The following is a 27,893-nucleotide window of genomic DNA, read 5'->3' as shown; positions in this document are numbered from 1 at the left end:
AGGAGATATCCTGACTGAGATGAAAGGGTGATACCACCTTAGGGAGAAACCCCGGAATCAGGCGCAGCACTACCTTGTCTTGGTGAAACACCAGGAAGGGAGCTTTGGATGACCACGCTACTAGCTCGGACACTCTCTGAAGAGACGTGACCGCTACCAAAAAGGCCACTTTCTGTGAAAGTCGAGAAAGTGAAACATCCCTCAGAGGCTCAAAGGGCGGCTCCTGGAGAGCAATTAGTACCCTGTTCAGATCCCATGGGTCTAACGGCCTCTTGTACGGAGGGACAATGTGACAAACCCCCTGCAGGAACGTGCGTACCTGAGGAAGTCGTGCTAGACGCTTCTGAAAGAATACAGACAGCGCTGGGACTCGTCCATTAAGGGAGCCGAGCGACAAACCTTTTCCCAAACCAGATTGCAGGAAGGAAGGAAAAGTAGGCAATGCAAATGTCCAGGGAGACACTCCCTGAGCAGAGCACTAAGATAAGAATATCTTCCACGTCTTGTGGTAGATCTTGGCAGACGTCGGCTTCCTAGCCCGTCTCATGGTGGCAATGACGTCTTGAGATAATCCTGAAGACGCTAGGATCCAGGACTCAATGGCCACACAGTTAGGTTCAGGGCCGTAGAATTCAGATGGAAAAAACGGCCCTTGGGACAGTAAGTCTGGCCGGTCTGGTAGTGCCCACGGTTGGCCGACCGTGAGATGCCACAGATGCGGGTACCACGACCTCCTCGGCCAGTCTGGGGCGACGAGGATGGCGCGGCGGCAATCGGAGCTGATCTTGCGTAGCCCTCTGGCAACAGTGCCAGAGGGGAAAACACATAGGGTAGCTGGACCTGCGACCAATCCTGAACTAAGGCGCCTGCCGCCAGAGCTCTTTGATCGTGAGACCGCGCCATGAAAATCGGGCCCTTGTTGTCGTGCCGAGACGCCATTAGGTCGACGTCCGGCCTCCCCCAGCGGCTACAGATTTCTTGAAACCCGTCCGGGTGCAGAGACCATTCCCCTGCGTCCATGCCCTGGCGACTGAGGAAGTCTGCTTCCCAGTTTTCTACGCCCGGGATGTGAACTGCGGATATGGTGTATGCTCTGTCTTCCACCCACATCAGAATCCGCCGGACTTCCTGGGAGGCTTGCCGACTGCGTGTTCCGCCTTGGTGGTTGATGTATGCCACCGCTGCGAAGTTGTCCGACTGAATTCGGATCTGTTTGCCTTCCAGCCTCTGCTGGAAGGCTTGCAGGGCAAGATACCCTGCCCAGATTTCCAGAACATTGATCTGAAGGGTGGACTCCTCTGAAGAGAGTCCTTGCCCGTCTGAGAAAGGGGTACGTTCCTGTCTAGGGACGTCGACTTCCCATCCCATTGGCGAAGAATGTCCTATAGAAGTGGACGCAGATGAAAACTGCGCGAAAGGGACTGCCTCTGCATGAGGCGTCTTAAGGGGTGTGACTGGCCTTGAAGGAGAGACTGCACCCCCGTCTGTAGTGAACGCCGTATGTCCAGCGGGAGTTGCACTATCGCTGAGAGAGTGTGAAGCTCCATGCCAAGATATGTCAGCGATTGGGTCGGTGTCAGATTTAACTTTGAAAAGTTTATGATCCACCCGAAACTCTGGAGAGTCTCCAGCGCCACGTTCAGGCTGTGTTGGCATGCCTCTTGAGAGGGTGCCTTGACAAGTAGATCGTCCAAGTAAGGGATCACAGAGTGACCCTGAGAGTGCAGGACTGCTCCCACTGCTGCCATAAACTTGGCGAAAAAGCCGTGGGGCTGTCACCAGACCGAAGGGCAGGGCTACGAACTGAAGATGCTCGTCTTCAATAACGAATCGTAGCCCACACCGGTGCTCTGGAGCAATCGGCACGTGGAGATAAGCATCCTGATGTCTATTGACGGTAGGAAATCTCCTTGAGACATTGAGGCAATGACGGAGCGGGGGGATTCCATCCGGAACCGCCTGGTTTTCACGTGCTTGTTGAGCAGTTTTAGGTCCAAAACGGAACGGAAAGAGCCGTCGTTTTTTGGTACCACAACCAGATTGAAGTAAAAACCGTATCTTGTTCCTGAGGAGGAACAGGGATTACCACTCCTTCTGCCTGCAGAAGAGCATCGGCTCGGTCGGGAGGTGATGAAGTTCTGAAGATCTAGTCGGAGGACGAGAACAGAACTCTATCCTGTACACGTGAGACAAAATGTCTCTCACCCACCGGTCTTTGACCTGTGGCAGCTAAATGTCGCCAAAGCGGGAGAGTCTGCCACCGACCGCGGATGCGGAGAGAGAGGGCTGAACGTCATGAGGAAACCGCCTTGGTAGCGGTTCCTCCGGCTGCCTTCCTTGGGCGTGATTGAGCCCGCCAGGAATCTGCGCCTCTCTGAGCCTTTTGAGTCCTTTTGGACGAGGACAATTGGGACCTGCCCGAGCCTGGGAAGGACCGAAACCTCGACTGTCCCTTCCTCTGTTGGGTGTTGTTTGATCTGGGCTGGTGTAAGGAAGAGTCCTTACCCTTGGACTGTTTAATGATTTCATCCAATCGCTCACCAGACAGTCTGTCACCAGATAATGGCAAGCTGGTTAAGCACTTTTTTGGAAGCAGAATCTGCTTTCCATTCCCTCAACCACAAGGCTCTGCGTAAAACCACGGAGTTGGCGGACGCCACTGACGTACGGCTCGTAGAGTGCAGGACAGCATTAATAGCGTAAGTCGCAATGCAGACATTGCGAGGTCAATGACGCCATCTGCGGCACAGATGTACATGTGACAGTGTCCACGTGCGCAAGACCAGCTGAAATAGCTTGGAATGCCCGTACGGCTGCGAATGCCGGAGCCAACCGACACGCCGATAGCTTCATAGACAGAATTCAACCAGAGGACCATCTGTCTGTCAATGGCATCTTTAAGTGAAGTCCCCCCCCCCCCCCCCCCCCCCCCCCCATCTTCCACTGCAACTATGATCTAGCCGCAAGCCTGGAGATTGGGGGATCCACCTTTGGACACTGGGTCCAGCGCTTGACCACGTCATGGAGAAAAAAGGATAACGTGTATCCTTAATACGATTGGAGAACGCTTATCTGGATAAGTGTGGTGTTTCCGGATTGCTTCTCTGAAGTCAGAGTGGCCGGAAAAGTACTCAATATACGCTTGAGATACTGAAAAAGGAATTTCTCCTGCTGTGAAGCTGACTCCTCCACCGGAGGAGCTGAGGGAGAAATATCCAACATTCCATTGATGGACGCTAGAAGATCATTCACTATGGCGTCCCATCCGGTGTATCCGGATTGAGAGCGGTCTCAGGATCAGAGTCCTGATCAGCTACGTCTGTCTCATCATACAGAGAGTCCTGCTGGGACCCTAACCAGTGATGAAGCCGAGTGCCGCTCCCAGCGAGCTCGCTTAGGCTGTCTGGGACTGTTGTCAGAGCCTGCTCCCTGGGATGCATGGGACCCCCCCGGAGCACTGATTTGTTCCAAATGAGGGTGGCCAGGGAGCATTGTATCAACATTGCCCATGGTCCGTCTGGACTGCAAAGTCTCTAAGATGTTAGTCACAGTCACAGACAATCTATCAGCCAAAACTGCAACTCCGTCCCTGTCCCTGGACAGGGTTCACAGGTGGTTCCTTTGGCCACCTCTAGCAGAGACCCCGGCTGACCAAGTGCTACAGGGGAGCATTGCACACAATGGGGACAGTGGAACCTGCAGTACAAGCAGCATAGAAAGCCTGTGCCTTGGCACCCTTGCTTTTTTGCTGCTGTTGTCTAGCCATCTAGAAGTATATAGCCAAGAATAGCGACCGTATAGTGCAATGTATAGCATACAAGCAGAAAGTACAAATGAACACTTCAGCACATGCAGTACAAGCAGCATAGAAAGCCTGTGCCTTAGCACCCTTGCTTTTTTGCTGCTGTTGTCTAGCCATCTAGGAGTATATAGCCAAGAATAGCGACCGTACAGTGCAGTGTATAGCATACCAGCATGAAGTACAAATGAACACTTCAGCACATGCAATACAAGCAGCCTAGAAAGCCTGTGCCTTAGCACCCTTGCTTTTTGCTGCTGTAGTCTAGCCATCTAGGCATAAAGTACAAATGGCATTAGTGGGGTCAGCACTTCAGGTGCCGCTTACCGCCCGCACAAAAGCGGGCGTGTGGTCGCCCGAATCCTGTGACTGGTTGCCCAGAGCTTGTCTCCCGTCTCCAGCCCAGACTGCGTGCAGGAATGGCTGCCGGCGTCTTGTGAAGAGGGGCGGGCCGTGGGCGTGCCCCAGACAAGAGCGGGAAACTGGCGTCCCACTGTGTCCAGTGAAGGGGGCTGGAGAATGCAAAGCAGACTCCAGCTCTCGGCGCTGACTTTCTGTACAGCGTCCCGCCCCTCCCCTGACTGGCAGGGCTGGGGGCGGGAACGAAGCGAAAACTAGGCCGCAAAGCCGGGGACTCGAGTAATAAGCGCGGCCGTTCTTGTGCACGGCCAGCGCGGAAGTCCCCGGCGCACCACAAGTCCCAGCCGCGCCACAGTGTAAAACACCCCGCAGCGGCCGGCGCGGCAGTTTCTAACACATAAATTCACTCAGCTAAGCTGCAGTGAATAATAGCACAAGCGCTCCGCGCTGTTGTCCCCGGCGCACTAGCACTCCCAGCAATGCTGGTGTGTGTGTGCGCGATGTGTACGGGGACACAGAGTACCTTAATGTAGCAGGGCCCTGTCCCTGACGATACCCAGCTCCATATCCAGCAGGTTCTTCGGGTCTGTGGATGGAGCCCGGTCTCAGTGCCTGGAGACCGGTAAGATCCCACTTCACCCAGAGCCCTGAGGGGGGATGGGGAAGGAAAACAGCATGTGAGCTCCAGCCTCCGTACCCGCAATGGGTACCTCAACCTTAACAAACACCGCCGACAAAAGTGGGGTGAGAAGGGAGCATGCTGGGGGCCCCATATGGGCCCACTTTTCTTCCAACCGACATAGTCAGCAGCTGCTGCTGACTAAAAACAGTGGAGCTATTCGTGGATGTCTGACCTCCTTCGCACAAAGCATAAAACTGAAGCAGCCCGTGATCCCACGGGGGGTGTATATGCAGAAGGGGAGGGGCCTTACACTTTTTAGTGTAATACTTTGTGTGGCCTCCGGAGGCAGTAGCTATACACCCAATCGTCTGGGTCTCCCAATGGAGCGCCGAAGAAAAAGGGAGTGGTGTAAATCACAAAACGTGGCAGGAAAATTACACCCCATTTTGGAGTAACAGATAAACATCAGTCAACGACCGATGTCCAGAGATGTTCTAAATGTATCCAACAGAATGGCTGATGTGATAAATCAGGCCCAGATGTAATAAATCCGCCCCCCTGTGATAAGACGGTCACTGGGGACCATGGATCCGCTCACCTTTGTTCAGGAGCTCGGCCTGCTCATTGATATATTTCCATTTTTCAGCATAGATGCATTTGTAGCTGTTTATGAATGAGAGATATGACTTTGTTGTTACATAGGTCCTCCTCCGAAACCTGAGGCAAAATAAGAAGAGCTGTTATATATATGGGTTTAGCGTCATTTTACAACTAATGAAGAAAAAGTCAGCTCACCATATCAAATCAAACTCAGTAATGAGAGATACAATGAAAATTTATAGGGGTATCCATGTCTGGAGGTGGATGTGTCCCGAGCTGGCCGCATCTCGAGCTGGCCGTGTCCTGAAGTGGCCGTGTGTGTATGTGGCTGTATCCAAAGCTGGCCGTGTCCTGAAGTGGCCGTGTGTGTACGTGGCTGTATCCCAAGCTGGCCGTGTCCTGAAGTGGCCGTGTGTGTACGTGGCTGTATCCCAAGCTGGCCATGTCCATAAGTGGCCGTGTGTGTACGTGGCTGTATCCCAAGCTGGCCATGTCCAGAAGTGGCCGTGTGTGTACGTGGCTGTATCCCAAGCTGGCCGTGTCCGGAAGTGGCCGTGCCTGTATGTGGCTGCATCCGGAGGTGACAGTGTCCAGAAGTGTCTGTAGTTCCAAAGGTGACCACGTACAGAAGTGGCCCCATACAGAGATGGCCATGTTCAGTTTTGATTGTATCGGGAGGTGGCTCTGTTTGGAGGTGGCCATGTCCAGTGGTGAACATGTTTAGAGGCAGCTGTGTTGGAGGCGGCTGTCTGCAGGCGGCCGTGTCAAGAGGTGGCCACACCTGGAGGCGGCAACATCCAGAGGTGGCCGCATGTGGAGCTGGCCATGTCCAGAGGCGGCCATGTCCTGCACCCACTTCGCTCCAGCTCCTTACATGCCTGCTCATTAGGAGCCTCTTTGCTCTTCTCAGCCCCACAAAGACATAAGGAGATGCTTTATACAGAGCTCCCAATTCTATAATGTGATGGACAGGACACCACCGGCCCCCTGCGAGCTCTGACAACAATTTGTGGAGGAAGTAGCAGGTAACTATCAATGTTACATTGGGCTGTACTTTAGTAAAAGCTGCGGGATTCTCCCCAATGTCTGACCTCCGGGGCCGTGCTGCTGCACGTTCTGGGCCGTGCTGCTGCACTTTCTGGGCCGTGCTGCTGCACTTTCTGGGCCCTTTTGCTGTAAGATACAGTGATGTGTAAGACTTCCGCTCTTCGAGGTGGGAGCTGGCAGAGGAATGGGGGGGATCAGTGGCTGGACCCTTGTGATTAGACATGATATCATTGTGGAGGACATCACAGGTAAGATACTCTTCACATATCACTAGACGGTTACTAGGAATCATGAACGGTCACATTTACCGGTGATAGTAACTCTCACAAGTCTCTTGCATCTTGCTGTGAATTACACCCATCGCCTCTATCACGTGGGATCGGACTTCAGAGCTGCATGCGATGTCAAACCCCGATAGGAAGTGAGTGGAGACGGCTAGTAAAGCCGGCATCGGCCACTGACTGAACCAGTCCATTGTGCAGCCGGAGATGAGCGCTGGAAACTTCAAAGACCGCATCCGAAACTTGTCACCAACCTAGAGGGGACAAATAGATACAGGCATGTCAAGAACGTCCCCCAAAACAAGTATGGACACTTTATAGACTGGAGCGTCCAGAATCCCTATATCTGTATGCATCGAGCTCTGCTCAGCCCTGTATACCTCTGTCTCTGACTATGTGGTATCTATGGAGCCTATCAGTATACCAGGGTTACTTACTGCTGAGCAGGAACACCATTGACCTGTATACCCAGATGTGTCCACGATTATATTATTACTTTTAGCTAATGCTTTGCCGTCATGCAATGTTACAGGTTAATAACAAGCTCAGTGTTACACATGCTTCAGCTTGCAGGCACGTGCTAGGGGTTGTGCATTTCCTCTTACTAGGCTCAGCAGCAGCATGGAGGACACTGTACAACAGTGCTGAGCAGATTAGCTGTGATTCCAGCTCTGGGGGTGAGATAAACAAATCAACTGCATGTAGAATATTATACAGCAGTTCTGAAAAGAAGGATAATGTTAAATATAAATTTGAGTGAAGATAAAGCACTTATAAAAAAGCAGCAGTAACATGGAGAACATTGTACTGCGGTGCTAAGCAGTGTAGCTGTGACTCTAGCTTGGCAGTGAGAACACTTACTCAGAGAGCTGCAACAACTTGTGCTGTTACTTTCTCCTTCACTCTGCTCCACTCTCATCTAATCTCTACTCCCACTTTTCATCTAATGACGTCTTGTGTGCACTGGGGCAGAACTTGAAGGTCGGGTCTTCTGCTTCTCCGCTCCTCCTTCCTCCTCTCTCTTTTACAGGTCACTGTTATTATGTCTCCTGCCTCCTGTTTGAAGTTCCTCGCTGCCGCACTCCTCGTGATTCTGTGATCAGTCTGCAGATTTTTAATAAAATGGCGCTGGAGGCGGCGCATGCGCAGATTGAGATTTTGACTTAATGAAGAGGTCATTGAGCTGAAATCTCAATCTGCGCATGCGCCGTCACTGCGCTATTATATTGCAGACCTGCAGACTGATCACAGAATCATACTCCCCACGTGTCGCCCACCGTGATGATGGTGGCAGCGTGGAATTTAAAAAAGGAGGCAGTAAATCAGTGACCTGTAAAAGAAACAGAGGAGACAAGCGGAGAAGCAGAAGAAGACCCCACCCCACCAAGTCTCGCCCTGATGCACAGAAGACGTCATTAGATGAAAACTTTAGAGAAAGATTATTCAACAACCACAGATCGGATTCCTTCACCTCAGGTGCTATGGATATCATTGTATAATGAACCAAAAGCTTGCGATCTAATACCGCTACATGACCCCTATGCAGCTGACCCCCTTCTTTGGGAATAAGTAAATAAAAAGAATCCTCTCCTGGGTAGCAGATGCAGTCCAATCTCAAAATAGATATGGAAGTGCGGCACTCCTAATAACTATGGTGCCTGGATAGGGTCCAACCCAGTGTCAAAAAATTCCAAAAATCCAGCACTCAAAATGGTTGAAATGAAATAAGTTCTTTATTTGAACAAGCAGTTGTGTAAAAATTATTGCCGTTTCGGTCGATTGACCTTCATCAGGTTCCACGAAGCTCGTAATGTAATATAAATAAGCTGTGTATATAGGTAGGAAAAAGAATAAGCACACACAGATTATTGCTGTTAGACGACGGCTGTTTCGCACTCTGTAGTAGTGCTTCGATGGGTCTAACCTAAGGAGTGCAAAACGGCTGTCGTCTAACAAGATGTTCTGTCTTACCCCCTCCCCACTTGCCACAGCATGTAACTCCTTAGTTTGAATAAATGTCCACACTTCTACACAGCAATAATCAGATAGATAGAAGACTGCCTCTCCGGGTCTGTGGTGCATATGGCTATGCCATGCCCGGACACACCATGCTGGAAGTCCATATTATACTGAAGCCTTGGGTTTCTTCACCACAGTCTCCTGATGACTAAGTGAATTAAGAAACGCGTTGGGAGGTCTAAGAAAGTATAAGGTCAGACAGTTGCCATTTGAGGGGTACTGTGAGGCTGTTGTTTCTGCCCCCTCCTCTATTGGAGAACACTTTTTTTGCTTTATTTACCGCAGTGATGTTTAACCAATGGTTTTGGTAATATTCTGAACACTGTAGGTTAATGTGAATTATATCTTGGTGTACACATTGGTGTGACAACGGTCTAATTCTTGTCACCTCCAGTATTTTCATGCACGGTGAGGGAATCTCTCACCGTTTTTGTCCTCTTTGGTAATAGTGGGAACTTTACATTTGCTCCAATCATATTTTTAGGTTGGTTTTACAACCGTATATGTTGTGTGGAAAATATTTTAATTATTAGTTAATAAAAGTTATATTTTAACTGTCACCACACTACTGTTCATACCAATTGTTTGGCTGTTTTACGACTGTATAAACTGTACTATTTTGTCCCCTTTGTAATATCTTTTGCATATTTTTATAAACACTGCCTACTATAGGGGTTAATGATATAAAATGTAATAGCTTTGTTCCTCTTGCTCTATACACTGCATTCCAGAAGCCATACATTACCTGAATGGGTGTTCAATCTGTTTGTAAAACAACTGGTGGTAGTTTTGTTTGGATTTTGTGGAGCTTAGCAGTGACTGTACTGAGGTGTATATACACACACACACACACACACCTACGTATATCATAAGGCCTCATGCACATGCTGCGTTTTTTGGATGCAGTTTTGGTACCAAACTGCATGCGTTTCCTTCCCCAGCAAACTCTATGAGATTTCATTTTTGCTTTGCGCACATTGCAGTTTTTTTTGGCTGCATCTTTGTGGTGATCCCAAGATGCAGCATGTCAATTCTTTTTGTGTTTTGTCGCTGCGGTTCTCACTAGTGATGGGAGGACTTGAAGATCAATCCTCTGCCAACTCTATATCAGCGGGGGATAGATCACTGGTATCTAGCTCTCACCTCAGATTTCTGTACTAAATTTGCATCTGTTGGTAGAATACCGCACTGAAACAGCATTAAAACCATGTTTATTGTGCGGTTTTCTGCACCAAATCTGCATCACATGGCGAAAAAAAACGAATGAAAACCACAGTGCGCTTTGATGTTATTTTTGTGTCAGGAGATGCAGTATTGATGCAGGAATTTGGTATATAAATTCCAGCACTAAATCTGCATCTCACCCCACAGTTTTCTGCCAGGAGATGCAGGTCTCATTGAACTCAATGAGTTCACCGCGTTGATCTGAGGTGAGTTTACCTGCAGTCACAGCTGAAGTACCCTGGGAACCTCGAGCTGTGACCGCAGGTAAACTCAGTTAAGTCACCGCTCACAGCTGCGGCTCAGTCAGGGTCTGCCTGAAGTCACAGCGAGCAGTCATGTTCTGCAACGTGCCCGCGCTCTGAGACTTCAGTATGTAGTATTTTGACACACAGCCAAGATAAACACACGGCTGGTGGCTTCAGTCTGTAGCCGTATGCTTTATCTGCACTGTGTATCACAATATGGGGTGGACCCTACGCCATTTTTTTATGTATTTATTTTTACACCATTATAGGGATGCAGACAGCGTGTCTGATTCCAACCAATCACAGACGCGATCACAAAAGGTGGAGGCGAAGTCTGACTGCAACCAAATCACAGACGCAGGGACTGACGGTGGAAGCAGTGAATATGTATGACAGTTAATGATTGGACCTGGAAGTAGTGTTACAATCGTGTGGATAAGTATAATGGTCCTACTTTATTTTCTTAAAAAGATTTTATTTTAAAAAAGAGAATTTTGTTACTTACCGTAAATTCTTTTTCTTATAGTTCCGTATTGGGAGACCCAGACCATGGGTGTTTAGCGTCTGCCTCCGGAGGACACACAAAGTACTACACTTAAAAGTGTAGCTCCTCCCTCTGAGCTTATACACCCCCTGGTGAGCCAGTCCCAGCCAGTTTAGTGCAAAAGCTGAAGGAGAATAGCCACCCACAAGTAGAACCGAGTAAGAACCGGAACAACCGGAGACTCAGTCCACGACAACAGCCGGTGATAACACACGGAACAAGAAAATTGCCAACAGGCAACAGGGAGGGAGCTGGGTCTCCCAATACGGAACTATAAGAAAAAGAATTTACGGTAAGTAACAAAATTCTCTTTTTCTTTATCGTTCCTTTGGGAGACCCAGACCATGGGACGTTCCAAAGCTGTCCCTGGGTGGGAATAAACAGAAAAAACTAAGAAGTAGGCGGAGCCTAACTTCACAAGTGGGCGACAGCCGCCTGAAGGATGCGTCTGCCCAAGCTCGTATCTGCCGAAGCATGAGCATGCACTTGGTAGTGCTTCGAAAAGGTATGCAGGCTAGTCCAAGTGGCAGCCTGACAGACTTGTTGAGCCGTAGCCTGGTGCCTAAAAGCCCAAGAGGCACCGACAGCTCTGGTCGAGTGTGCTTTGATCCCCGGCGGGGGAGGCACCTGAGTACTCTGGAAGGCGTCCGAAATGGTCGATCTAATCCAACGGGCCAAGGTCGGCTTAGAAGCAGAGAGACCCTTGCGCCGCCCTGTGGTTAGCACAAAAAGAGAGGTGCACCGCCTAAGCGCAGCGGTGCGAGACACATAGATCCGGAGAGCACGCACCAGATCTAGAGTATGCAGCGCTTTCTCAAAGCGATCAACAGGGGCCGGACAGAAGGAAGGCAAGGTAATATCCTGGTTAAGGTGGAAGGGAGAGACCACCTTAGGAAGAAAGTTCGGGGTCGGACGGAGAACTACCTTGTCTTGGTGAAAAAACAAAAAAGGTGACTCCGAGGGGAGCGCAGCCAAATCAGAGACTCTCCTGAGAGAAGTTATGGCAACTAGAAAGACCACCTTTTGAGAAAGACGATACAAAGAAACCTCCCTAAGGGGCTCGAAAGGGGGTTTCTGCAATACCGTGAGGACCAAGTTAAGGTCCCAGGGATCCAAGGGCCGCCGATAAGGCGGAATGATGTGAGACGCACCTTGCATGAAGGTGCGGACCTGAGCCAGCCGGGCGAGACGCCGCTGGAACAGCACTGATAGAGCTGAGACTTGTCCCTTGAGAGAGTTGCGGAACAGTCCTAGCTGCAGACCGGACTGTAAAAAAAAGACAGAAGGGTCGTCAACGAGAATGGCCAAGGAGAATGGCCGGAAGAGCGACACCAGGACAGGAAAATTTTCCAAGTCCTGTGATAGATCTTGACGGAGGAAGACTTACGGGCCCGAGTCATAGTGGAGATGACTTCAGGAGGAATACCAGAAGCCGTCAAAATCCAGGACTCAAGAGCCACGCCATCAATTTGAGTGCCGCAGAATTCGGGCAGAAAAACGGACCTTGCGAGAGCAGGTCTGGACGGTCCGGAAGATGCCACGGCATCTCCACGGACAGTTGGAGCAGGTCCGGATACCAAGCTCGCCTGGGCCAGTCCGGTGCAATGAGGATGACTCGACGGCCCTCCATTCTGACCTTGCGCAGGACTCTGGGCAAGAGAGCTAGAGGGGGAAACACGTAGGACAGACGAAACTGGGACCAGTCTTGAACCAGAGCGTCCGCGGCGAAGGCCTGAGGATCGTGGGAGCGAGCCACGTAAACCGGAACCTTGTTGTTGTGACGGGATGCCATTAGGTCCACGTCCAGAGTGCCCCACTTGCGGCAGATTGACTGAAATACTGCCGGGTGCAGGGACCACTCGCCACCGTCCACGGATTGACGGCTGAGATAATCTGCCTCCCAGTTTTCTACGCCAGGGATGTGGACTGCGGATATGGTGGACTTGGAGTCCTCCGCCCATTGAAGAATGCGTTGGACCTCCAACATTGCCAGGCGGCTGCGTGTCCCGCCTTGGTGATTGATGTAGGCAACCGCTGTCGCGTTGTCTGACTGGACTCGAATGTGCCTGCCCGCCAACAGGTGGTGAAAGGCTAGGAGAGCTAGTAGCACAGCTCTGGTTTCCAGCACATTGATTGAAAGGGCTGACTCGGACGGAGTCCAAGTGCCCTGTGCTCTGTGGTGGAGATGTACTGCTCCCCAGCCGGATAGGCTGGTATCCGTGGTGAGGATCACCCAGGACGGAGTCAGGAAGGAGCGCCCTTGGGACAGGGAGAGGGGTCGAAGCCACCACTGAAGAGAGCTCCTGGTCCGTGGCGACAGAGCCACTAACCTCTGTAAGGAGGAAGGCCGCTTGTCCCAACAGCGGAGAATGTCCAGCTGCAGAGGACGCAGATGGAACTGGGCAAAGGGAACCGCCTCCATGGAAGCCACCATTTGACCCAGCACCTACATCAGGCGCCTGAGGGAATAACGGCGGGGCCTCAGGAGAGAGCGCACCGCCAACCGGAGTGACAGCTGTTTGTCTAAGGGCAACTTCACAAGTGCCGGCAAAGTCTCGAACTGCATCCCTAGGTACGTGAGACTCTGGGTCGGAGTCAGAGTGGATTTGGGAAGATTGATAATCCACCCGAATTGGGCTAGGGTGGCGAGAGTGAGCGAAACACTCCGCTGACAGTCTGCGCTGGATGTACCCTTGACCAGAAGGTCGTCCAGATAAGGAAGCACTGCTAACCCCTGGAGGTGCAGGACCGCAATCACTGCCGCCATGACCTTGGTGAATACCCGAGGGGCCGTGGCTAACCCGAAGGGGAGAGCCACGAATTGGAAATGATCCTCTCCTATCGCAAAACGTAACCAACGCTGATGTGACACTGCGATTGGCACATGTAGATAGGCATCTCTGATGTCGATGGACGCCAGGAACTCCCCTTGGGTCATAGAGGCAATGACTGATCGCAGAGACTCCATGCGAAAATGCCGCACCCGGACATGCTTGTTGAGAAGCTTGAGATCCAGGATGGGCCGGAAGGTACCGTCCTTTTTTGGAACTAGGAAGAGATTTGAGTAAAAACCTCTGAACCGTTCCTGAGCGGGAACTGGGACAATCACTCCGTTTGCCTGCAAGGACGCCACGGCCTGCGAGAATGCGGCAGCCTTAGAGCAGGGGGGAGTTGAGAGAAAAAATCTGTTTGGAGGGCTGGAAGAAAATTCTATCCTGTAGCCATGAGATATGATGTCTCTCACCCACTGATCGGAGACTTGCTTTAACCAAGCGTCGCCAAAGTGGGAGAGCCTGCCACCGACTAAGGACGTGCTGGAGCGGGCCGAGAGTCATGAGGAAGCTGCCTTAGTGGCAGAACCTCCTGCGGTCTTCTGCGGACGCGCTTTTGGGCGCCAGTTGGATTTCTGATCCTTGGCTGAGTTAGCGGACGAGGCGGAAGGCTTAGAGGATGACCAGTTGGAGGAACGAAAGGAACGAAACCTCGATTGATTCCTACCCTGGGCGGGTTTCCTGGTCTTGGTTTGTGGCATGGAAGTACTCTTCCCGCCAGTAGCTTCTTTAATGATTTCATCCAGCTGTTCACCAAACAGCCGTGAACCAGCAAAAGGGAGCCCAGCAAGAAACTTCTTGGAAGAAGCATCTGCCTTCCACTCTCGAAGCCACAAAATCCTGCGGATAACAAGAGAATTAGCTGAAGCCACCGCAGTGCGGTGAGCAGCCTCTAGCATGGCAGACATGGCATAGGATGAAAAAGCTGAAGCCTGAGCAGTTAAGGTAACCATCTCAGGCATAGATTCCTTGGTGAGGGAATGCATCTCCTCTAGAGAAGCAGAGATGGCTTTGAGAGCCCACACTGCTGCAAAAGTCGGGGAAAACGCGGCCCCCGCAGCTTCATACACAGATTTGGCCAGAAGGTCAATCTGACGGTCAGTGGAATCCTTAAGTGAGGTGCCGTCAGCCACCGACACAACGGTCCGGGCTGATAGCCTAGACACCGGAGGGTCTACCTTTGGGGAGTGAGACCACTCCTTGACCACCTCAGGTGGAAATGGAAACCGGTCATCAGAACCACGCTTTGGAAAGCGTTTGTCAGGGCAGGCCCTGGGCTTGGTCACAGCGGTCTGAAAACTGGAGTGGTTAAAGAACACTCTCTTCACTCTCTTAGGCGAGGTAAACTGATGTTTTTCTGCCAGAGAGGGCTGATCTTCTGATACTGGCGGATTGAGATCCAGCACAGAATTAATAGAAGCAATCAAATCACTAAGATCTGAGTCACCCTCAGAGAAATCGATGGGATACATAGCCTCCGAGCCCCCAGTGAGGGCATCCGCCTCATCTTGAGAGTCAGCTCTTGAGACAGAACCGTGGGATGAGGAGGGGGAGGAAACCCTGCGCCTTCTCTTAGAAGGACGGGGTCTGGGATCAGATGATGAATCCTCCGTGAGCTCCGATGGACGGAGGTCAGAGGATAGGAGTCCTCTGTCAAGAGTATTAGAGGCACCCTGTGAGGAGGGCTGATGCATATTCATCAAAGTCCTGGACAAAAGTCCCATGGACTCAGCAAATGACTGGGATATGGACCTAGAAAAGGACTCTACCCAGGCCGGGGGTTCAGTCACAGGTGCAGCAGCAGCCTGAGAGACCACTGGGGGTGAGACTCCAGGCTGTGGCACCGCCAAGTTAGAGCAACCATCACAGTGTGGATAAATGCTTGGCTCAGGCAGCAGGAGCTTACATGCAGTGCATGCAGAATAAAGCTTTGGAGCCTTGCTCCTTGTGTGAGACATGCTGCTGGAGTGGGGGCTTTGCAGAGAATGAACCCCAGGGAGAATATACAGAGGTCCACAACCGGAGACCGGCTGTGGCTTACCAGACCGCTGAGCGCGGTGTTGTGTGCCCTCCAGATCCCGAAGCCCGGTCCCCTAGTCGCAGCACCTCAGTAGAGATGCAGAATGCAGGATGTCCCAGAGCAGAGTGAACTCTGCCTGAGAAGAGGGCGTTCCTATAAAAGAGCGGGAACTGGAGGGCTATAGAGACCTGCAGGGAAGGAGGGACGCCCCAGCAGTGGGGAGTGTCCCTCCCCTGTGTAGAACGGCCGCCGGGAGGAGCCGAACCTGTCCCTCTGCATGAGTGACATGCGAGGGCAGGAAAATGAAACTAGGCCTCCGGCGACGCCAGGGCCTAAATTTAAGCGGCGAGGCCGACAAGCAGGCACCATCGGCGCGGTTCTCAGGCAAAAACTAGAGAACCCGCCGGAAAAGTTAAAACAGTCACATACAGCATACTCTCCCCTTACAATAAAGAACCGGGACCCCCAACATAAACGTCTCAGGTACTTAGCTGCTGAGACGCAGGGCCATGTCCCTGGGGATGAGTGCTCCAGTCCAACAGAATCCTCAAGGGGCTGTGGATGGAGACCGGACTCCTGCCAGGCATGGAGACCGTGCTGGCTCCCACTTCAAGCCAGAGCCCAGAAGGGATGGTGAAGGAGTGCGGCATGTAAGGCTGCAGCCTTGTAAATCAACCTTAACAACACCGCCGACACAGTGGGGTGAGAAGGGACATGCCGGGAGTCCAGACATGGACCCGTTTTTCTTCAAACTCTTTCCAAAAGTCAAACAAATCAGATGAGAATGCATGTGTGGATGTATGCCTCCTGACACAAAGCAATAAACTGGCTAGGACTGGCTACCAGGGAGTGTATAAGCTCAGAGGGAGGAGCTACACTTTTGAGTGTAGTACTTTGTGTGTCCTCCGGAGGCAGAAGCTAAACACCCATGGTCTGGGTCTCCCAAAGGAACGATAAAGAAAAAAGGTATATCATTATCCGGGTGGCTGAACCCGAACAGTAACATGGACTTCCCTTAGAAGTCTGTGCATGGAAACTAGGCGTCCGGTATGGACCCTGAACGTTACAGTTTGGGTTCACCCATCACTACCAGACAGCCTTTCAGGCAGACATGTCCGAGTTGTGGTACTTTAGTTGTCTGGATAGATATTCCAGTCTATGCAGGAGCCATTAGGGTGTTGCGCAGCTAGAGATACTAGTCTGTACAGGATCCAGTAGGGTGCAGGTGCGGTACCAGTGAGATGGGCTTTTCTTTCCCTTTATCTTTGTAGGATAATGTACGTGCATAACAATCTCATGTATTTTTCAGTGTGTGGGGTCTGGTGGCAGGATGGAAGCCCCATCTTACAAAGAAAATCATCCAAGCTCGGGTGTGTTTTGCCAAAACCTATATCCCATCTGACAAAGGTACATGGGAAATGTGATAAGTCTGATGAGATCAAGGTTGAACCAAAAGATCCCCCTCTTCGCAGTGAAGCATAATAAAGGGGGCATTTTGCTTTGGGACTGTTTTTCGGCAGCTGGAACTTGGGCTTTGTTCAACTTGGAGAGAATTATGAACTATTCCAAATATCAATTTTGCACAAAAAACCTTCAGACCTGTGCTAAAAAGCTGAATATGAATTTCCCCTTACAGCACTATAACGCCGCTAAGTGACCTCCAAATCATCAAAAGAACGACTTCAGCAGAAGACCCTGGAAGTTATGGAGCGGCCATACCCAATCCCAGAATGGAGTCCAATCTGTAGTGACCTGAAGAGGGCGCTGTACACAGGAGACCCCCGCAATCTGACATGTGGAGCTGCTGCATGAAGGAGCGGGCACAGATCGACAATTCTAGATGTGATAGACCCCGACCCAAAAACGCTGAACGTGCCAAAAATTCACAAAGGACTTCACCAAAGTATTAGTGTAAGAATTATACAGCCACTCATTTTAGTTCTTAATTTCTCTTTTTTCAACTCAAAATAACTTTAGTTTATTTCTCAATAGATTTGTACAAATGAAGCGAGACAGCAAAGGTGGGAAAGTCTTAAGCGGGCTTTACACGCTACGACATCGCTAATGCGGAGTCGTTGGGGTCACGGAATTCGTGACGCACATCCGGCCGCATTAGCGATGCCGTTGGGTGTGACACCGATAAGCGATTTTGCATCGTTGCCCTAAACGTGCAAAATCGCTAATCGGCGACATGGGGGTCCATTCTCAAATCTCGTTACTGCAGCAGTAACGAGGTTGTTCCTCGTTCCTGCGGCAGCACACATCGCTGCGTGTGACGCCGCAGGAACGAGGATGCTCCCCTTACCTGCCTCCCGGCCGCTATGAGGAAGGAAGGAGGTGGGCGGGATGTTACGTCCCGCTCAGCTCCGCCCCTCCGCTGCTATTGGGCGGCGGTTCAGTGACGTCGCTGTGACGCCGCACGGACCGCCCCCTTAGAAAGGAGGCAGTTCGCCCGTCACAGCGACGTCGCCGGACAGGTATGTATGTGTGACGGCTGTTGTGCGGCATGGGCAGCGATTTGCCCGTGTCGCGCAACAGATGGGGGCGGGTACCCACACTAGCGATATCGGGACCGATATCGCAGTGTGTAAAGTAGCCTTTAGTAGGAGTTTTTTACCAGGCATTATAACAGGGGTGTGTGGACTTTTATATCCATTGTACGCTGTAGCATAAACATAAAAGTACCATAATTACACTACATGAAGCCCGTTCATACTCACAGGTGAAAAGCAGAGGACGACGTGCAGGTTCCTCCTACACCGGGATATAAAATACTCGTACAAATTGTCAAAGGTCGGGGGCTGATCTGGAAATTCTCGCTTCATTACTGGCAGCAAAGACTCATTGATCTCTGACAGTTCTTCCCGAGAAAAAAGATTAGGAATCTTTGAGGAAAGCAAAATATGAATGTCAGTTTCATGATAATAAATATATCTCTGTATTTTGTGTCTGTATAACGTCCACTGCCAATTAAAGGGGTTGTCCACTTCTTAAACATTGATGATCTATCCTTAGGATTGGTCATCAATGTATGATCAGCCGGCGTCAAGACACACAGCGCCCCCCACTGATCACAGTCAGCGGCAGGAAATTCCCAGTTTGTCTTCTGATAGCGGTCTTAGCCGGGTACTGCACATCCGCCTATTGCTGTGAACGGGAGGCGGATGTGTAGTACCAGGCCGCGCCTGCCATCAGAAGACAGAGCAGCTCCAGAACCAAATATTTCCGGCCACCTGCTGCCAGCACCGAGAACAGCTGATTAGCAGCGGGGGTGCCGGGTGCTGGACCTCCGCCAATCACACATTGATGACCTATCCTAAAGACAGGCAATCAATGTCAAACTAGTGGACAATCTCTTTAAATCACCGTACAGTTATGGATGGTGGTCATAATATAGATTCTAACCCCCTCTCACCTTCCTATTGGGGTTTACAGGGGCTTACATTCAGGAGCTCACTGATCCTGGCCCCTGGATTCCGGTTTTCCCGGGGAGGGGCGCAGTCCTGAAGCTGGGAGGTTTGGGATGGTCGCTGGCTCAGACTGTGCTTGACGTTGGCATAGTGGAGTCCTGGTGACCCCTTATACTGCTACCATACCCCCACCCTCAATAGCTTAACCCCTTATTGAAATGACCACAGACACATAGTTGGATGAAATGGCCACAGCAGCCTTTTATTTAAACATAAGTTATAATAACATTTATAAGACAGGGGGTTGTGGTCCTCGAAGCTCAAACAATCTGGTGATCACCCAATACTCCGATCCTACCTTCCCCCTCAACCCCATTACTCCCGGCCGCAACCACCAACTCGGGAGCACCAAACAAATATGAGGGGGAAGGGTTAAGCCACCAAGCACGGGAACCGACCCCACCAAGCCGATGTTCCCCCATGATCACCAGACCACTCCCCAAACCAGTAATTAACGGGGGGGGTTCCACCTCCATTGGGACCCCCCAATCCAATTTTCACCAACTTCGAGGACCCCACCCCCACCACCTCTGCCACTATGACCCAGACAAACAAACAAAATAAAACAAACAAAACAGGGGAGGGTGGGCGGGACAACTACTTCAGCTGCAGCCGCAGCAATGACTCCTCCCACTGTCTAGCCTAACGGTCCCTGAACCCCCACCCCTCTTCCTCTTCACCCTATCCCCCCTAGCCACGTCATGCCGGCCTCCACCTACCCCCTGGGGAGGGGGTGGAGGTTCCAGCCGGGCACTTGACGTTGGCATAGTGGAGTCCTGGTGACCCCTTATACTGCTACCATACCCCCACCCCCAATTGCTTAACCCCTTATTGAAATGACCACAGACACATAGTTGGATGAAATGGCCACAGCAGCCTTTTATTTAAACATAACTCATAATAACATTTATAAAACAGGGGGTTGTGGTCCTCGAAGCTCAAACAATCTGATGATCACCCAATACTCCGATCCTACCTTCCCCCTCAACCCCATTACTCCCAGCCGCAACCACCAACTCGGGAGCACCAAACAAATATGAGGGGGAAGGGTTAAGCCACCAAGCACGGGAACTGACCCCACCAAGCCGATGTTCCCCCATGTTCACTAGACCACTCCCCAAACCAGTAATTAACGGGGGGGTTCCACCTCCATTGGGACTCCCCAATCCAATTTTCACCAACTTCGAGGACCCCACCCCCACCACAATAACGAGAACGCTTTGACCCCCTCAAACACTCGAGACCCCCCCTCCACCGGACAATGCCATGGCCCGCTCAATACCCTCCTGAATCCCCAAAGACCACAAATCTGTTCCCACTGCATTCAGGTGAACCCCGTCTGCCAACCAGTAATCCTGATCAACCGCCTCCAAATCAAAATGACGGACCGCCACACCCCCATTCCTCACTACAAAACCCGAAATGGCCCGATTGATTTTTATACGGGTCTTATTCAGCCTTTCAACTGACCGAGCCCTACGCCACGTCCGTCTCGGGACAATCTCTGACCAGACCGTCCGAAGTCCTGGTACAGACACTTGATTTTTATACGGGTCTTATTCAGCCTTTCAACTGACCGAGCCCTACGCCACGTCCGTCTCGGGACAATCTCTGACCAGACCGTCCGAAGTCCTGGTACAGACACCCACAGCCGAAGTAAATCATGTTTGATATCTCTGATCAACTCCCGGTCTGCCACCATCCCCACATCATTCCCCCCAACGTGCAAGACCAGAATATCCGGCGCCCGGTCTAATCGCATTGCCCTGTGCATCTCGGGCAACACCCGCATCCACCGCATGCCCCGGATACCCAACCACCGGATTACCGCCACACTTCGTGCAAAGCCCAGCTGACGACCCTCCGATCGAATGTCTGCCCGGATCGCTGCCCAGTGCACAAAGGAGTGGCCCAATATCCAGACCAAACGGGAAAAGTCCCCTGCAAAGGAAGACAACAAAAACATTACAGTACCATATCATAACCCAACAAATCCAAAACTCCCCACATCGTGAACCATGCTAAGGGCGCACATAACTCAAATATCTCCTGGATTCCCACCGACCTATCCTCCGTACTACCTCCGGACTCAACCTGCACACAGCCGCCTCTGTCGCCGCTCCAATCCTAAAAGAATGAGGCGCATAACAACCAGGATCCAGGCCAAGACCTTCCACACACCTCCGGAAAATTGCCCGAAACTGATAATTCGACAAGAACGAACCATCCTCGTGACAAAGCAACGGCCCATCTACCCGCGGTCCCAACCCCCTAAACTCCCGCAAACACCGCACCGGACACATTGCCGATTCAGCCACCATCCCCAGTACCACATGCCGTCCTCTGCGGCTTGATCTGTCTTGGACCTCCGGAGCCAAAATTCCACGCTAGTGTTGAATAAAAGAACATCTCGCGCCTGAATCCCCCCGGAACCTTGCCGACTAACCGCCACCAGTTCCCCAATCCGGAGCGCTCCGAAAAACGTAAACGAAAACGTCAGACGAAACAAAATAACCTCAAAACCAGACAAACACACCGCGCTCAGGTGGGCCCCCATTCGCTCCAAGAGAGCAAAAGACACTGGCCTCCTTCTATCCACACAACTCTGCCCCCGGCGAAACCCCCTTAACGCCTGCCCACCAAAAAGGTTTTCGGCAAATCCGGCCTATTCCGCAACTTAAACCCAAAGGCCAGGCCCGCCACCACCCGACCCACCTTCGCCTGGGACCAACCCCATGCCGACCACCGCCCGATCCACAAGAGTAACACGCCTACCTGATCCCCCACCGACCGAATCAAACCAAAAGACTGCACCCAAGCCTCCAATTGATGCCACGCCTGCTGATAAGCCGTCCAAGTCGCCTCTGCCAACAATCCTTTGATCAAATGTCCAACTGCCCTCATACCACACTCCATAGCTCGGGAGGGCACTGCAGTCCCACGGCCATCGCCCCCGGTGCCAATTCCCTGAAGTGATCCCACTGGAAACGAGAGAGAGCATCAGCAATAGAATTCAACACCCCCGGCACATGCGACGGAGACACACAAGCATTGATGGACAAACAGGCCAGCACCAATCTCCGCAAAACTTTAACCACCGGAGGGGAATTGGCCGAGATATTGTTAATCGCTAACACGACCCCCATGTTATCACAGTAAAACCGCACCCGCCTGTTCCGAAAATGCTCCTGCCAGAGTCACTGCCACCAAAATCGGAAAAATTTCCAACAGCACCAAATTCTTCACCAGCCCCGCCGACCGCCAAACCTCCGGCCATCGCTCCGCACACCACTCTCCTCCAAAATAAGCCCAAAAACCCTGACCCCCGGATGCATCGGTAAATATGTTCAACTCGGAATTACCCACTAAAGGCTCCATAAATAGGGACCACCCGTTGTAGTCCGCCAAAAATCGTCCCCACACCTCCAAATCCGCCTTGACGTCGGCTGAAAACGCACAAAATGGTGAGGCGCTAGCACCCACGCAGTGGCCATCGCAAGCCGCCGTGAAAAAATCCGCCCCATCGGCATCACCCGACACGCAAAATTGAGTCTGCCCAGCAACGATTGCACCTCTCTAAGGGAAAGCTTTTTGACCCTCAGCACCCTCGCTAACTGCTCCCTGAGAGCGACCACCTTATCCGCCGGTAACCGAAACTCCCACTTGTCCGAGTCAATAACAATCCCAAGAAAAGAAATACATGTCCCCGGACCCTCTGTCTTCCCCGGCGCCAAGGGGACTCCAAAACGCTGAGCTACCAACTCGATCGTTGTAAGCAAACTCTGGCAAACCCCCGCATTCCCTGGACCAACACAGAAAAAATCGTCTAAGTAGTGAATAACAGACTGCAAACCCGAAACATCCCTAACCACCCACTCCAAAAAGGAACTAAATGCCTCAAACAATGAACAGGACAACGAGCATCCCATGGGCAGGCACCTGTCAACAAAATAATTCCCTTCCCAAAAACAGCCGAGCAAGCGTACACTGTCCGGATGAACCGGCAACAACCGAAATGCGGATTCAATATCCGTCTTAGCCATCAGGGCCCCCCGTCCACACCGCCGCACCCAGGCCGCCGCTTCGTCAAACGACGTATACACCACTGAGCATAACTCAGGATCTATACCATCATTCACCGATCCCCCCCCCCCCCCCCGCGGGTAAGATAAGTGGTGAATAAGCTGAAACTTATTATTCGCCTCCTTCTTCGGCACCACCCCCAACGGTGAAACCACCAGATCCGGAAAAGGCGGGGACCGAAACGGCCCCAACGACACCTCCTTTTCTAACTTCTCCCGTACCACCTCCGGATGCTGGCTTGCCGACTGCAAATTTCTGAAAATGCCCCTGCCCCGGACCCGCTCCCGAAGGAATGAAAAAACCGAATTGAAAACCTCTCGCTAGCAACTCTGCCTCCTCCCTCCTAGGAAACCTATTTAGGTAAGGGAGCATCTCTCGAAGCTTCACTGGAGTCTCCCCCTTTTGAATTACCAGGCCCCCCTCTGACCTTGCTACGTCGGAAACATCTCGACGCCCCGTGATTGGTGCCACTACAGTGTGAGCAGTGGTGTTTAAACTTACACTACTCCCCAAACTTGCACTGGCCCTCATTGAAGAGCCAGCAAAGCCCTGATTTTTGCGATCCCGACTGACCTCCAGCTCCCCCGCCGGCCTGCTGGCCATACCGCCCCCCAGCCTGGCCGGAAGCCCCGGCCGCCCCTGGAAAGGATTGCCCATACCGAGTCGGTGCCATGACCCGCAACCAGAGCCCAATATCCTTCTGGTCCCATCTTATGGACGGCCGAATGGCTTTCCGCTGACGAAACTGTTCGTCATACCGCAACCAGGCCTGCCCCCCATACACCCTATAAGCTTCCCCTATAGAATCCAAATAGCAGAAAAGGTGCGAACAGTTGTCCTGCGCCTTTTCCCCTATTACACTGGCTAAAATTGCAAAAGCTTGCAGCCAGTTTGTAAACGACTGAGGGATCAACCGCCACCGCCGCTTCTCATCATCCTCTTTTTTGTTGTCGTCTTTCTTGGGCTTGCCCAAATTAAATTTCTCTAACGGCAACAAAGAGAAGATTTCAACATAATCATCCCTCCAAATTTTCTCCCTAACTTCCTTCTTTACATGCGAGCCTAGCGGCCCCTCAAAACTCACGTAAACCTCCCCCCTCGCACTATCATCCAAATGAATCCGATCCTTGTCTTTTTCCGTCTGCACAGAAACCGACACTGGCTCGGACCCCCGTCGTACCTCCGCCGCCACCCCCACACTCGGGACCCCCGATCCCACCCACGCCGAGGCACAACTACCGACACTCCCGCTCCCCTCCAGTCGCGACAACAACTGCCTGACCTCCGACAAAACCTCCCCAACCCCTAGTGACCCCGGCGGAGCCGCCTGCCCCTGAGCCATCCCAGCCCCAGCTGAACCCACTACGCTACTTGAAACATCATTAACCAAAGGAGACAAACAAGACACAGAGCTGTACTCACCAAGCTGCGCAGGAGCTGTGATCCTGCCAGCCGTCAATCCAGAATCCTGCCGTCCAGCCGTCACTGGCGCCGCGTCCCTCTCCTGCCCGAAGTCCTCCACTGGTCCGGTCGGCGAAGGTAACCTCGGATTGGTCGGTCCCGAGCCCAATCCAGGTGGTCCACGCACTGCCCCTCCTGGATCCCGACCACCAGGCTGCCGCTGAGACCCAGAGCAGTCCCGCCCTGGCCTGCCGACCTCCTGCCAGGGATCCCGCCATCCGTCCTGTGCTTCCCGTGCCGTCCAGCCAGGCCGCCCGACAGGAACATCGCCAGTGCGGCCCGCCGCATCCTCCAGGTCCTCCTGACGCCAGGTAGCAGCAGGCCCCTCCCCCCGATCGGGCCGAGGCCTACTAACTACCGCTGACCTCAGCTGCGGCCTTGAATTCCTCCCGGCGCGGAGGGGGCTCCCAAGGCTGGACACCTCCCCCACCGCCGGAGGGTCCCTAACGGGGCTTCCCCGCTGCCGCTGAGGCCCCGCAGGCGCTGCACTGGACCACCCCGGCTCCAACCGCGGCCTGCCCCGAGGCCCGCCCGGAGCCGCCGGGAGAGAGACGCTCTGGAGGCCTGGACCTGCGGCATGGCCATCCCCTAGTCACAGGAGAGACCTCCGCGGCCGGCCCCGGAGCCCCCCCCGACAGTCGACCGCAACGAGCGGGCCGCGCCTGCGGCCTGGCCGGGGCAGACGCACCCGACACCACGCCACCGGCCAGCACCGCCCGCTCGAGAGGAAGGGGTTTTTTTTTTGTTTTTTTTTTTAGACAGCAGCGTCCGTTTGTGTAGCAGGTGGACAACTACTTCAGCTGCAGCCGCAGCAATGACTCCTTCTCCCACTGTCTAGCCTAACGGTCCCTGAACCCCCACCCCTCTTCCTCTTCACCCTATCCCCCCTAGCCACGTCATGCCGGCCTCCACCTACCCCCTGGGGAGGGGGTGGAGGTTCCAGCCGGGCACTTTCTCCCTGGCTGTTGCAAGGACAGCTTAGTTTCTGCAGCAATGCAGCCAGCTTCAGAGCGCCTGCATGGGACGCCTAAACTTAGGAAAATAGACGGCAGTAAACCAGGCTGTACACTGGAAAGTGGTAAATCCCCCCATTCTTAAGAATGGAGAGAATTTAAGTTGCTTGTTCTTACAAACACTTTACAATTTTCCCCATTTAAGGGTACTTTACATGCTGCAATATCAGTACAGATATCGCTAGCGAGCATACCCGCCACCGTCGATTGTGTGACACGGGCAAATCGCTGCCCGTGGCACACAACGTCGCTAACACCTGTCACACGGACTTACCTGCCTATCGACGTAGCTCTGGCCGGCGATCTGCCTCCTTTGTAAGGGGGAGGTTCGTGCGGCGTCACAGCGACGTCACACGTTTGGACGACTTCTCCAAAATCAACGATTTTTGCCTCTTTTGCGATCGTTAGCGGTCGCTCGTACGTGTTACACGCTGCAATGTCTCTAACGACGCCGGATGTGCGTCACAAACACCGTGACCCAGACGATAAATCGTTAGCGATATCGCAGCGTGTAAAGTACCCTTAAGACTGTTGTAGCAATATTCCCCCTCACCGATCCACCACAACGCCTGTTCTGACTTTCACATGCTCCTCGCTGGCCTCATCTTAAAATGCTGGAAACAGCCTGAAATGACTGCTCAGTAACTCAACTGCCGAGCAGCATTGGTTTCTTTCAACCAATCTTCTTTATTTCACTCACTTATCCTGGCACCATTAATTTAACAGCGCTTTACAGACGTGATTATCACTTTCGCCACTGGGGCTCACAATCAGTATTCCTTTTGGAAATCATTTTTATACTCTGCAAACTCCTTTAAATGGAACTTGTCAGAAACTTTAACCCCCAAACCATTAATATGAACGTGTAGCCCTCTCTCGTTTCATTGGGGAACACAGGACTCAGGGAAAGATATTTACGGTGAGTACACAAAAATCCTACTTTTGATACTGTAAAGTGTTGCTTCAGCAGTGACAAATCATGTGTTAAAGTTTAGTCTGGATTGGGGTGTGACGATGCACTTACAGCGCCTCAGCCTCCGGTGTATTCTTGAACTAATTATTATTATTATTATTATTTATTATTATAGCGCCATTTATTCCATGGCTAATGTGATTTCCCCCCCCTCCAGTGACTAATTGACAGGTCAGTGACCAGTGTACCCAATCAATCAGCCGGGGAGGTGTTGGGGGGTGGGGGTGCTGTTCATTCAGAAATATAGCGGCAGCTGAGAAGCTGTAAGTGAATCACCACAATACACTTTCAGACTGAGCTTCAAAATGTGATTTCTCGCTGCTAAAACATCACGCTGCATAAAGGGAATCACTGTCTTATCTTTTAAAGGCCCACACAGTCATGTTAATGGTTTGGGGGTAAATGTCTGACAGATTCCCTTTAGTGTCTGTTAATGTTGTCTTTGACATCCAGACCATGAAAGACCCATGTATTATTTTGCAGTAAAACCCATTAACAAGTAATTGGCAGATTACAGATTAATGAGCAGCTATATAATAATTTTCCAGTATAAATGTATAAAGTAACATCCGGCGGTTTGCATGACATTGACATGTAATTGGATGTCATCAGACCCGTCACTGTGGTTCCCCATGTCCGGACTATCTAAGGACTAGAAGGCACACTGACATTTTTATCCCATTATTAAAAGTTCTCTCTTATCCAAAAAGCACAAGTGCTAAATTCAATTTGGGGTAAACCCGTGTAAGTTTATGGGCTAGTCTTCAGATAAGGCCGGAGTAAAGGCTACTTTACACACTACCCGCCCCCATCTGTACCGCCCCCATCTGTTGCGCGACACGGGCAAATCGCTGCCCGTGTCGCACAACAGCCGTCACACATACATACCTGTCCGGCGACGTCGCTGTGACGGGCGAACCGCCTCCTTTCTAAGGGGGTGGTCCGTGCGGCGTCACAGCGACGTCACTGAACCGCCGCCCAATAGCAGCGGAGGGACGGAGCTGAGCGGGACGTAACATCCCGCCCACCTCCTTCCTTCCTCATTGCGGCCGGGAGGCAGGTAAGGGGAGCTTCCTCGTTCCTGCGGCATCACACGCAGCGATGTGTGCTGCCGCAGGAACGAGGAACAACCTCGTTACTGCTGCAGTAACGAGATTTGAGAATGGACCCCCATGTCGCCGATTAGCGATTTTGCACGTTTTTGCAACGATGCAAAATTGCTTATCGGTGTCACACGCAACGGCATCGCTAATGCGGCCGGATGTGCGTCACGAATTCCGTGACCCCAACGACTCCGCATT

At 52.0% G+C, this 27,893-nt stretch overlaps 1 protein-coding gene across 1 annotated transcript in view; it reads right to left on the bottom strand.

Moving 5' to 3' along the window:
• DNAH8 (dynein axonemal heavy chain 8) overlaps positions 1–27,893 on the bottom strand; it is a 593,387-nt gene that overhangs the window by 145,741 nt on the left and 419,753 nt on the right. The window contains exons 62-64 of the mRNA XM_075338922.1: positions 18,313–18,477; positions 6,737–6,963; positions 5,380–5,498 (exon numbers count right to left, since the gene is read on the bottom strand). Of these exons, the coding sequence (XP_075195037.1) occupies positions 5,380–5,498; positions 6,737–6,963; positions 18,313–18,477 (511 nt within the window). The remainder of the gene's footprint in view (positions 1–5,379; positions 5,499–6,736; positions 6,964–18,312; positions 18,478–27,893) is intronic.

Source organism: Anomaloglossus baeobatrachus, chromosome 3 (genome assembly GCF_048569485.1).
Source record: "Anomaloglossus baeobatrachus isolate aAnoBae1 chromosome 3, aAnoBae1.hap1, whole genome shotgun sequence".
Lineage (NCBI taxonomy): Eukaryota > Metazoa > Chordata > Amphibia > Anura > Aromobatidae > Anomaloglossus > Anomaloglossus baeobatrachus.
The sequence above is the reverse complement of the archived record's forward strand: the minus strand, read 5'-3'. Positions and strand labels throughout refer to the sequence as shown.